At 52.1% G+C, this 13,387-nt stretch overlaps 1 protein-coding gene across 1 annotated transcript; it reads right to left on the bottom strand.

Moving 5' to 3' along the window:
* Positions 1-1,213: 1,213 nt before the first annotated feature.
* On the bottom strand, positions 1,214-13,315 carry LOC144491237 (hyaluronan and proteoglycan link protein 2-like; the record flags this gene model as incomplete). Its single annotated transcript, XM_078208918.1, has 3 exons — positions 13,170-13,315; positions 10,794-11,144; positions 1,214-1,330 (listed from the first exon to the last, which is right to left on the bottom strand). Coding segments are annotated over exons 1-3 (595 nt in total), but the record flags the coding sequence as incomplete, so codon positions are not given.
* Positions 13,316-13,387: the final 72 nt, after the last annotated feature.

Below are 13,387 nucleotides of genomic sequence, written 5' to 3'. Positions count from 1 at the left end.
CCCCCCTCACCCCCTCCTCCCCCACTCCCTTCCCTGTAACACCTCATTCTATGATTTGATTTATTATTGTCACATGTATTGGGATACAGTGAAAAGTATTGTTTCTTGCGCGCTATACAGACAAAGCATACGTTCATAGAGAAGGAAATGAGAGAGTGGCAGAATGTAGTGTACAGTCACAGCTAGGGTGTAGAGAAAGATCAACTTAATGCGAGGTCGGTCCATTCAAAAGTCTGACGGCAGCAGGGAAGAAGCTGTTCTTGAGTCGGTCGGTACGTGACCTCAGACTTTTGTATCTTTTTCCCGACGGAAGAAGGTGGAAGAGAGAATGTCCGGGGTGCGTGGGGTCTTTGATTATGCCGGCTGCTTTTCCCCCGAGGCAGCGGGAAGTGTAGACAGAGCCAATGGATGGGAGGCTGGTTTGCGTGATGGGACTGGGCTACATTCACGACCCTTTGTAGTTCCTTGTGGTCTTGGGCAGAGCAGGAGCCCCATACCAGCTGTGATACAACCAGAAAGAATGCTTTCTATGGGGCATCTGTAAAAGTTGGTGAGAGTCGTAGCTGACATGCCAAATTTCCTTAGTCTTCTGAGAAAGTAGAGGTGTTGGTGGGACTTTCTTAACTATAGTGTCGGCGTGGGGGGACCAGGACAGGTTGTTGGTGATCTGGACATCTAGAAACCTGAAGCTCTCGACCCTTTCTACTTCATCCCCGTTGATGTAGACAGGGGCATGTTCTCCTCTATGTCACTGCACTTCTCTGCACCCTCTCCTTGCCTTCTCCCCTCTGTACTCTATGAGCGGTATGCTTTGTCTGCACAGCGTGCAAGAAACAATACTTCTCACTGTATCCCAATACACGTGACAATAATAAATCAAATCCAAGACGAGCCACAGGCAATAAACAGTTGCCAAGTCAAGAATGTTTATGAAGCTGTGAATCTTTTTAGAATTGGCACGGGCTTTGTGACTCACAGTTCAAACAGACACATTTACCGGATGGGGGAAGATAGAACTTAAAGGGTAAAAATATCCCCCGAGAACTAGAAAGGTAGCCCTCCACAGAACGGTGCCGGCCCTGGTCTTTCTCCCTCAGGTGATAGGGGTTATATAGGGGCAGCCCTTGTTGAGTGCCGCCCAGCCCCCGGGGCGGAGTGGGGGGAAGGGGGCGCTCGGTTACAAGATTCTGCATCGCTCTCTCACACTCCTTACCTTGGAAGAGCTGCTGGAAGGTGGCCAGTTTGGCGTCCTGCTCCTTGCAAGCCCGCGCAGCCTGATAGTAGTTGAACCGGTACCTGCCCTGGTTCGGTTGGTACGGAAACACCACGCCTGACAAAAAGAAGAGGCGGCCATTTTAATCGGGCCTGGCAATGGGAGAGGCGACCATTTCAATCGGGCCTGGCAATGGGAGAGGCGACCATTTAGCGCCTGTAAATGGGAGAGGCGGCCATTTCAATTGGGCCTGGCAATAGGAGAGGCGGCCATTTTAATCGGGCCTGGCAATGGGAGAGGCGACCATTTAGCGCCTGTAAATGGGAGAGGCGGCCATTTTATCACCTGGCAATGGGAGAGGCGGCCATTTCAATCGGGCCTGGCAATGGGAGAGGCGGCCATTTCAATCGGGCCTGGCAATGGGAGAGGCGACCATTTAACGCCTGTAAATGGGAGAGGCGGCCATTTTATCACCTGTCAATGGGAGAGGCGGCCATTTATCACCTGTCAATGGGAGAGGCGGCCATTTTATCACCTGTAAATGGGAGAGGCGGCCATTTTATTACCTGGCAATGGGAGAGGCGGCCATTTTAACACCTGGCAATGGGAGAGGTGGCTATTTTAACACCTGGCAATGGGAGAGGCGGCCATTTTAACACTTGTCAATCGGAGAGGCGGTCATTGTAATGCCTGTCAATGGGAGAGGCGGCCATTTTAACGCTTGTCAATCGGAGAGGCGGCCATTTTGACACCTGTCAATGGGAGAGGCGGCCATTTTAATGCTTGTCAATGGGAGAGGCGGCCATTTTAATGCTTGTCAATGGGAGAGGTGGCCATTTTGACGCCTGTCAATGGGAGAGGCGGCCATTTTAATGCTTGTCAATGGGAGAGGTGGCCATTTTAACTTGCATCTGGCCCCTTTCTGGGAGGACATCTTGTTCTTTTCCTCCTTAGATCTCGACGCCCCTGCCTCACCCAAATTGTCAATACCCGGGCAATTCCCCGACAGGAATCTCCTCTCGGCTATTCGACCCAGGCGGGCCTCACAAGCCAGCCCAATTCTCATCTCAGTTCCCCTGGCGTCCGCGCACAGGTGAATGGCCAGAGCGCTGACCCTCAGCCGACTCATCCCTCCTCCCCTCTCTCCTCCCCCGGTCCCAGGGAGAGCCGCCCGGGCCGGAGCTCTGGGACTCTGCGGCCCAAATCGCCACCCAAGACCAGCCCTGCCACCGTGCCCCCCCCCACCGGTCACATGATGCATGTGTTGGTGAGCGCCACACTGGGACACGGGTAGCGGGCGAGTAGGCAGCGAAGGGCAAATAACTACCCCCCCGCCCCGCCCCCCCCAGCTTCCCCGTCAAGGAATTCCGCCCCCGAGGCATGGTGGACTTGGTCTCCATGACAACGGGCCTTCAGTCAGGCCTGTGGGTAGTTAAGGTGAATAGCAGAGATGTGTCTGAGGGGGGAGGCGGTTGGATAAAGACAAAGGAGGAAGGACAAGAAGGATGTGTTGATGGTTAGAAGCGGGGGGGACGGGGGAGGGACGCGAGATGACAAAGGGAGGGTGAGAGGAGGCCCGTGTGGAGCAGAGAGGCTGAACCAAGGCCCGGGCCTGGGGCCTAGGCCGAAATTTTCCGCCTCGCCCACTGCCAAGAATGAACAAAGATCAAAGAAAATTACAGCACAGGAACAGGCCCTTCGGCCCTCCAAGCCTGCACCCACCATGCTGCCCGACTGAACTTCATGTATTTGTCCAGACGCCCCTTAAAAGTCACTATCGTATCCGCTTCCACTACCTCCCCCGGCAGCGAGTTCCAGGCACCCACCACCCTCTGTGTAAACAAAACTTGCCTCGTACATCTCCTTTAAACCTTGCCCCTCGCACCTTAAACCTATGGTGGTTTGCGTCCCTGGTGCCGGGATCAGGGGTGTTTCTGACCGTATCCAAGGATTCCTGAAGTGGGAGGGAGAGGAGCCAGAGGTCGTGGTGCATACTGGTACCACTGACATAGGCAAGAAAGGGGAAGGGGTTATGAAAGGAGAATATAGGAAGTTGGGTAGGGAGTTAAGAAGAAGGAACCCAAAGGTAGTAATCTCGGGATTGCTGCCTGTGCCACGAGACAGTGAGGGAAGGAACGGAATAAGGTGGAGGATGAATGAGTGGCTGAGGGATTGGAGCAGGGGTCAGGGATTCAGGTTCCTGGATCATTGGGACCTCTTTAGGGGCAGGTGCGACCTGTACAAAAAGGACGGGTTTCACTTAAATCCCAGGGGGACCAATATCCTGGCGGGAAGGTTTGCTAAGGCTACTGAGGAGTGTTTAAACTAGAATGGTTGGGGGGTGGGAATCAAAATGGGGTGACTGAGAGAGAGGAGGTTAGAGTAACAATATAGGGGCTGGTCGGCAGTGTGAGAGGGAGGATAGGCAGGTGATGGAGAAGGGGAGCGCTCAGACCGAAGGGTTGAGATGTGTTTCTTTTAACGCAAGGAGTATAGTGAACAAAATGGATGAGCTTAGAGCGTGAATCGCTGCTTGGAAGTGTGATGTGGCGGCCATTACAGAGACTTGGTTATCTCAGCGTCAGGACTGGGTACTTCAAGTGCCGGGTTTCAGATGTTTTAGGAGGGACAGGGAAGGAGGCTAAAGAGGTGGGGGAGTGGCACTGTCGATCAGGGATAGTGTCACGGCTGCAGAAAAGATGGACGCCACAGAGGGATTGTCTACGGAATCTCTGTGGGTGAAGGTTCGCAACAGGAAGGGGTCAATAACTTTACTGGGTGTTTTCTATAGGTTGCCCAATAGTACAAAGAACAAAGAACAATACAGCACAGAACAGGCCCTTCGGCCCTCCAAGCCCGCGCCGCTCCCCGGTCCAGGATTGAATCCTGAATCCAGGATCCCCGCCCAATTTTCCAGCCTATCTACATCCTAATATCCTATCCACCGAGCTGTCCCTCACAGCTACGATGCTTTGTTCATCGCAACCTATTAACTCACCCCCACCCCCCCATTCCAGACCATGTGATCTCCAGGGAGAGGCGAAAACCCAGAGTGAAAACCCCAGGGCCAATATGGGGAAAAGAAAATCTGGGAAATTCCTCTCCGACCCCCTGAGGCGATCGGAACGAGTCCAGGAGATCACACTGGCCCTGATCAGAAAATGCTTCCCAACCCTATTCATTTCCACTTCTGCTTTACGAACACCATCTGAATTCCCTGCCCCCGAGACAGGTTCCCAGGGATGTGGGATCAGCAGGGATGTGGAGGAGCAGATTGGGAAGCAGATCCTGGAGAGATGTGATATTAACAGAGTGGTCGTGATGGGAGATTTTAATTTCCCAAATATCGATTGGAATATCCCTAGGGTAAGGGGTTTAGATGGGGAGGAGTTTGTTAGGTGTGTTCAGGAGGGCTTCCTGACACAGTATGTGGATAAGCCGACAAGAGGAGAGGCTGTACTTGATTTGATATTAGGGAATGAACCTGGGCAGGTGTCAGATCTCTCAGTGGGAGAGCATTTTGGGGATAGTGATCATAACTCTATCTCCTTTACACTAGCATTGGAGAGAGATAGGATCAGTCAAGCTAGGAAAGTGTTTATCTGGACTAAGGGCAATTATGAGGCGATTAGGCAGGAAATTAGAGGCATAAATTGGAAGGAGGTTTTCTCAGGGAAATGTACAGAAGAAATGTGGCAAATTTTCAAGGAAAATTTGTCTGGAGCTCTGCACGGCAACGTTCCAGTGCGACAGGGGAGTTATGGTAGGTCACAGGAACCATGGTGCACGAAAGCTGTAACGAATTTAGTCAAGAAGAAAAGAAAAGCCTACAAAAGGTTCAGGGAGCTAGGTAATGTTAGAAATCTAGAAGAGTATACGACTAGTAGGAAGGAACTTAAGAGGGAAATTAGAAGAGCAAGAAGGGGTCATGAGAAGGCCTTGGCAGACAGGACAAAGGAAAACCCCAAGGCATTCTACAAGTATGTTAAGAGCAAGAAGATAAGATGTGAAGGAGTAGGACCTATCAAATGTGACAGTGGGAAAGTCTGTATAGAACCAGTAGAAATAGCAGAGGTACTCAATGAATACTTTACTTCAGTATTCACAGTGGAAACGGATCTTGGTAGTTGCAGTGCAGACTTGCAGTGGACTGAGAAGATTGAGCATGTGGGCATTAGGAAAGAGGATGTGTTGGAGCTTTTGAAAAGCATCAAGTTAGATAAATCGCCGGGACCGGATGGGATGTACCCCAGGTTACTGTGGGAGGCGAGGGAAGAGATTGCTGAGCCTCTGGCGATGATCTTTGCATCATCAATGGAGACGGGAGAGGTTCCGGAGGATTGGAGGATTGCGGATGTGGTTCCGTTATTCAAGAAAGGGAGAAGAGATAGCCCAGGAAATTATAGACCGGTGAGTCTAACCTCAGTGCTTGGTAAGTTGATGGAGAAGATCCTGAGAGGCAGGATTTATGAACATCTGGAGAGGAATAGTATGATCAGAAATAGCCAGCACGGCTTGGTCCAAGGCAGATCATGCCTTACGAGCCTAATTGAATTTTTTGAAGATGTAACTAGACACATAGACGAGGGAAGAGCGGTAGATGTAGTTTATATGGATTTCGGCAAGGCGTTTGATAAGGTGCCCCATGCAAGGCTTATTGAGAAAGTGAAGGGGCATGGGATACAAGGGGACGTTGCCTTGTGGATTCAGAACTGGCTTGCCCACAGAAGGCAAAGAGTGGTTGTGGATGGGTCTTTTTTAGCATGGAGGTCGGTCACCAGTGGAGTGCCCCAGGGATCTGTTCTGGGACCCTTGCTCTTTGTGATTTTTATAAATGACCTGGATGAGGAAGTGGAAGGATGGGTTGGTAAGTTTGCTGATGACACAAAGGTTGGAGGTGTTGTGGATAGTGTAGAGGGATGTCAGCAGTTGCAACGAGACAGAGATAAGATGCAAGACTGGGCGGAGAAGTGGCAGATGGACTTCAACCCAGATAAGTGTGTGGTGGTTCATTTTGGCAGGTCGAATAGGATGAAAGAATATAATATTAAGGGTAAGACGCTTGGCAGTGTGGAAGATCAGAAGGATCTTGGGGTCCGGGTTCATAGGACGCTCAAAGCAGCGTCGCAGGTGGAGGCTGTGGTTAAGAAGGCGTATGGAATACTGGCCTTCATCAATAGAGGAATTGAGTTTAGAAATCGGGAGATAATGCTGCAGCTGTATAGGACCCTGGTCAGACCCCACCTGGAGTACTGTGCCCAGTTCTGGTCGCCTCATTGCAGAAAGGATGTGGAAGCCGTAGAAAGGGTGCAGAGGAGATTTACAAGGATGTTGCCTGGATTAGGTGGCATGCCTTATGTGGATAGGTTGAGAGAGCTAGGTCTTTTCTCCCTGGAGAAGCGAAGAATGAGAGGTGACCTGATAGAGGTGTATAAGATGTTAACATAGAACATAGAAAGTCACAGCACAAACAGGCCCTTCGGCCCACAAGTTGCGCCGATCACATCCCCACCTCTAGGCCTATCTATAGCCCTCAATCCCATTAAATCCCATGTACTCATCCAGAAGTCTCTTAAAAGACCCCAACGAGTTTGCCTCCACCACCACCGACGTCAGCCGATTCCACTCACCCACCACCCTCTGAGTGAAAAACTTACCCCTGACATCCCCCCTGTACCTACCCCCCAGCACCTTAAACCTGTGTCCTCTCGTAGCAACCATTTCAGCCCTTGGAAATAGCCTCTGAGAGTCCACCCTATCCAGACCCCTCAACATCTTGTAAACCTCTATCAGGTCACCTCTCATCCTTCGTCTCTCCAGGGAGAAGGTGAGGGGTATTGATAGAGTGGATTCTCAGAGGTTTTTACCCAGGACTGAAATGGTTGCCACGAGAGGTCACAGGTTTAGGGTGCTGGGGAGTAGGTACAGAGGAGATGTTAGGGGTAAGTTTTTCACTCAGAGGGTGGTGGGTGCGTGGAATCGGCTGCCGGTAGTGGTGGTGGAGGCGGATTCGATAGGGTCTTTTGAGAGACCTTTGGATAAGTTCATGGAAGTTAGTAAGATAGAGGGTTATAGGTAAGCCTAGTAGGTAGGGACATGTTTGGCGCAACTTGTGGGACGAAGGGCCTGTTTGTGCTGTCGCTTTTCTATGTTCTATGCCCCCTAGTAATTGACTCTTCCATCCTGGGAAAAAGCTTCTGGCTATCCACTCTGTCCATGCCTCTCATAATCTTGTAGACTTCTATCAGGACTCCCCTCAACCTCCGTCGCTCCAGTGAGAACAAACCAAGTTTCTCCAACCTCTCCTCATAGCTAATGCCCTCCAAACCAGGCAACGTCCTGGTAAATCTTTTCTGTACCCTCTCCAAAGACCCCACATCCTTCTGGTAGTGTGGCGACCAGAATTGAACACTATATTCCAAGTGCGGCCTAACTAAGGTTCTATAAAGCTGCAACATGACTTGCAAATTTTTAAACTCAATGCCCCGGCCGATGAAGGCAAGCATGCCGTATGCCTTCTTGACTACCTTCTCCACCTGCGTTGCCACTTTCAGTGACCTGTGTACCTGTACACCCAGATCCCTCTGCCTATCAACACTCTTCAGGGTTCTGCCATTTACTATACATTTCCTATCTGTATTAGACCTTCCAAAATGCATTACCTCACATTTGTCCAGATTAAACTCCATCTGCCATCTCTCCGCCCAAGTCTCCAACTGATCTATATCCTGCTGTATCCTCTGATGGTCCTCATCGCTATCCGCAAATCCACCAACCTTTGTGTCGTCCGCAAACTTACTAATCAAACCAGTTACATTTTCCTCCAAATCATTTATATATATTACAAACAGCAAAGGTCCCAGCACTGATCCCTGAGGAACACCACTTATCACAGCCCTCCATTCAGAAACGCACCCTTCCACTGCTACCCTCTGTCTTCTTTGACCGAGCCAGCTCTGTATCCACCTTGCCAGCTCACCTCTGATCCCACGCGACTTCACCTTCTGCACCAGTCTGCCATGCCCCTTAACATTCAATGGCATTACCATCACTGAATCCCCCACTATCAACATCCTGGGGGCTACCACTGACCTGAAACTGAGCTGGACCCAGCCGTATAAATACTGTGGCTCCCAGAGCAGGTCAGAGGCTGGGAATCCTGCGGAGAGTAACTCACCTCCTGACTCCCCAAAGCCTGTCCACCATCTACAAGGCACAAGTCAGGAGTGTGATGGAACACTCTCCACTTGCCTGGATGAGTGCGTCTCCAACAACAATCTCCACTTGCCTGGATGAGTGCGTCTCCAACAACAATCTCCACTTGCCTGGATGAGTGCGGCTCCAACAACAATCTCCACTTGCCTGGATGAGTGCGGCTCCAACAACAATCTCCACTTGCCTGGATGAGTGCGGCTCCAACAACAATCTCCACTTGCCTGGATGAGTGCGGCTCCAACAACAATCTCCACTTGCCTGGATGAGTGCGGCTCCAACAACAATCTCCACTTGCCTGGATGAGTGCAGCTCCCAACAACAATCTCCACTTGCCTGGATGAGTGCGGCTCCAACAACAATCTCCACTTGCCTGGATGAGTGCGGCTCCAACAACAATCTCCACTTGCCTGGATGAGTGCGGCTCCAACAACAATCTCCACTTGCCTGGATGAGTGCGTCTCCAACAACAATCTCCACTTGCCTGGATGAGTGCGGCTCCAACAACAATCTCCACTTGCCTGGATGAGTGCGGCTCCAACAACAATCTCCACTTGCCTGGATGAGTGCGGCTCCAACAACAATCTCCACTTGCCTGGATGAGTGCGGCTCCAACAACACTCGAGAAGCTCGACACCATCCAGGACAAAGCAGCCCCGCTCGATCGACACGCTGACCACAAACACTCACTCCCTCCACCCCCGACACAGCCGTGTGAACCATCTACAAGATGCACCGCAGCGACTCACCAAGGCTCCTTCAACAGCACCTTCCAAACCCACCACCTCTACCATCTAGAAGGACAAGGGGGGGGCAGCAGACACATGGGGAACACCCACCGCCTGCAAGCTCCCCCTCCGAGCCACTCACCATCCCGACTTGGAAACATATCGGCCGCTCCTTCACTGTGGCTGGGGTCAAAATCCCGGAAAGCCCTCCCTAACAGCATTGTGGGTTTACCTACCCCACACACGGGGACTGACTGATGTCCAATAACAATCCCGGAACTCCCTCCCTAACAGCACTGTGGGTGTACCTACCCCACACACGGGGACTGACTGATGTCCCATAACAATCCTGGAACTCCCTCCCTAACAGCACTGTGGGTGTACCTACCCCACACACGGGGACTGACTGATGTCCAATAACAATCCTGGAACTGCCTCCCTAACAGCACTGTGGGTGTACCTACCCCACACACGGGGACTGACTGATGTCCAATAACAATCCTGGAACTCCCTCCCTAACAGCACTGTGGGTGTACCTACCCCACACACGGGGAGTGACTGATGTCCAATAACAATCCTGGAACTCCCTCCCTAACAGCACTGTGGGTGTACCTACCCCACACACGGGGACTGACTGATGTCCAATAACAATCCCGGAACTCCCTCCCTAACAGCACTGTGGGTGTACCTACCCCACACACGGGGAGTGACTGATGTCCAATAACAATCCTGGAACTCCCTCCCTAACAGCACTGTGGGTGTACCTACCCCACACACGGGGACTGACTGATGTCCAATAACAATCCCGGAACTCCTTCCCTAACAGCACTGTGGGTGTACCTACCCCTCACACAGGGACTGACTGATGTCCAATAACAATCCCGGAACTCCCTCCCTAACAGCACTGTGGGTGTACCTACCCCACACACGGGGAGTGACTGATGTCCAATAACAATCCTGGAACTCCCTCCCTAACAGCACTGTGGGTGTACCTACCCCACACACGGGGACTGACTGATGTCCAATAACAATCCTGGAACTCCCTCCCTAACAGCACTGTGGGTGTACTTACCCCACACACGGGGACTGACTGATGTCCAATAACAATCCCGGAACTCCCTCCCTAACAGCACTGTGGGTGTACCTACCCCACACGCGGGGACTGACTGATGTCCAATAACAATCCTGGAACTCTCTCCCTAGCGGCATTGTGGGTCAACCCACAGACCATGGACTGCAGCGATTCAAGATGGCGGCTTACCACCATCTTCTCAAGGGGCAACTAGGGGTGGGCAATAAATGCTGGGCCCAGCCAGCGACGCCCACATCCAAGGAATGAATAACAATAAAAGAAGGGATATTGTCAAAGGCCTGACTGAAGTCCATGTAGACAGCATCCACTGCGCTACCCTCATCAATCATCTTCGTCACTTCCCCGGAAAACTCGACCATGTTAATGAGGAACGACCTCCCCGCCACAAAACCAAATGGTCAAAATGGCCGCCTCTCCCATTGCCAGGGATTCTCCAGCCCCGCTGCAGCGAACGGAGGTCGGGCCACAGGTACTGCCTGGCCTGGGGGGGGCGCGTGGGGAGCGAGTCCAGAATATTCCAGGCCCCCGAGCCCTCCGGGCCGCTTACCCTCCAGCTGAAGCTCGATGACGGCACTGTCGTCGTCCACCCCGTTGATGACCTCGCACTTGTACTTTCCGGAATCTTCCAGCCGCACGTTGGTCAGCAGCAGCGAGACGTCGTACTTGTCCAGCCGTGGGAGGTAGGCCCTGCCAGCGAAGGCCCCGTAACCCCTTTGCTGGCGGCTGTTGGCGATGAGGGCAATATTCTCCTTGGGGGAACGGCCCAGCTTGACCCACTTCACCCGGTGATCCCTGGGCACCACTCGGAGGCGGCAGGGCAGCGTGGCGTTGGCCCCCCGTTGAGTCTTGACGACCCTCATTCCGGAATCTTCCAGGTACTTGATATTACCCAGCAGGGCTGCGAGCGGAGGAAGAGAGAAGAGAGAGAGAGAGAAAGAGCCGGAACATACAGACACAACACTTCAAGGTGGGCCAGACTGAGGCCATTCAGCCCCTGTTCAATTATATCCTGGCCCCATCTGTGTCTGAGATCCATCTACCCACTCTCAATCCATTAGGCCATTAGGGGTGGCACGGTAGCACAGTGGTTAGCACTGCTGCTTCACAGCTCCAGGGTCCCGGGTTTGATTCCCGGCTCGGGTCACTGTCTGTGTGGAGTTTGCACATTCTCCCCGTGTCTGCGTGGGTTTCCTCCGGGTGCTCCGGTTTCCTCCCACAGTCCAAAGATGTGCGGGTTAGGTTGATTGGCCAGGTTTAAAAAATTGCCCCTTAGAGTCCTGGGATGCGTAGGTTAGAGGGATTAGTGGGTAAAATATGTGGGGGTAGGGCCTGGGTGGGATTGTGGTCGGTGCAGACTCGATGGGCCGAATGGCCTCCTTCTGCACTGGAGGGTTTCTATTTCTATAAGGTATAGGAGCATCATGAGGCCATTCAGCCCCTTGAGCCCAGTTCAATTACATCCTAGCCCCATCTGTAAGACCATAAGACATAGGAGCAGAATGAGGCCACTCGGCCCATCGAGTCTGCTCCGCCATTCAATCATGGCTGATATTTTTCTCATCCCCATTCTCCTGCCTTTTCCCCATAACCCCTGATCCCCTTATTAATCAAGAACCGATCTATCTCTGTCTTAAAGACACTCAATGACCCGGCCTCCACAGCCTCCTCTGCCGCAAAAAGTTCCACAGATTCACCACTCTCTGGCTGAAGAAATTCCTCCTCATCTCTGTTTTAAAGGATCGTCCCTTTAGCCTGAGGTTGTGCCTCTGGTTCTAGTTTTTCCTGCTAGTGGAAACATCCTCTCCACGTCCACTCTATCCAGGCCTCGCAGTATCCTGTAAGTTTCAATAAGATCCCCCCCATCATCCTTCTAAACTCCCAACGAGTACAGACCCAGAGTCCTCAACCGTTCCTCATACGACAAGCTCTTCATTCCAGGGGTCATTCTTGTGAACCTCCTCTGGACCCTTTCCAAGGCCGGCACATCCTTCCTTAGATCAGCAAAGGCTGATAAGTTTCCCAATCCCATTCTCCTGCCCTTTCCCCGTAACCCATCGATCCTCTGACCAATCAAAAATGTATCGAACTCTGTCTTAAATTCCCTCTACACTGTCCCCCATCAAACACACCCAGGCCAGGTACAGCACGGGGTTAGATACAGAGTAAAGCTCCCTCTACACTGTCCCCCATCAAACACTCCCAGGACAGGTACAGCACGGGGTTAGATACAGAGTAAAGCTCCTTCTACACTGTCCCCCATCAAACACCCCCAGGACAGGTACAGCACGGGGTTAGATACAGAGTAAAGTTGCCTCTACACTGTCCCCCATCAAACACTCACAGGACAGGTACAGCACGGGATAAGATACAGAGTAAAGCTCCCTCTACACTGTCCCCATCAAACACTCCCAGGACAGGTACAGCACAGGGTTAGATACAGAGTAAAGCTCCCTCTACACTGTCCCCATCAAACACTCCCAGGACAGGTACAGCACGGGGTTCAATACAGAGTAAAGCTCCCTCTGCACTGTCCCCATCAAACACTCCCAGGACAGGTACAGCACGGGGTTAGATACAGAGTAAAGCTCCCTCTACACTGTCCCCCATCAAACATTCCCAGGACAGGTACAGCACGGGGTTAGAAACAGAGTAAAGCTCCCTCTATACTGTCCCCATCAAACACTCCCAGGACAGGTACAGCACGGGGTTAGATACAGAGTAAAGCTCCCTCTACACTGTCCCCCATCAAACACTCACAGGACAGGTACAGCACGGGGTTAGATACAGAGTAAAGCTCCCTCTACACTGTCCCCCATCAAACACTCACAGGACAGGTACAGCACGGGGTTAGATACAGAGTAAAGCTCCCTCTACACTGTCCCCCATCAAACATTCCCAGGACAGGTATGTGAATCAGAATTACCTTGATCGCCCCGGACCTGGTATCGATAATCCTCGTTACTGCGACCTCCCTGTGACCTGTAGTAATGGGGCCCGGACACACCCAGGGAGAAAAGATGGCCCAGCATCAACGTTTGGATTGTCAACATCCTGGGGGTTCTCCCTGGGCGGGGGTGGGTGCCGCCCTCCTGCACACGGTGTGAAAAGGGCACACATTAGATAATCATTTCACTCCACCCC

Source organism: Mustelus asterias, unplaced genomic scaffold (assembly GCF_964213995.1).
Source record: "Mustelus asterias unplaced genomic scaffold, sMusAst1.hap1.1 HAP1_SCAFFOLD_4798, whole genome shotgun sequence".
Taxonomy (NCBI): Eukaryota; Metazoa; Chordata; class Chondrichthyes; order Carcharhiniformes; family Triakidae; genus Mustelus; species Mustelus asterias.
The sequence above is the reverse complement of the archived record's forward strand: the minus strand, read 5'-3'. Positions and strand labels throughout refer to the sequence as shown.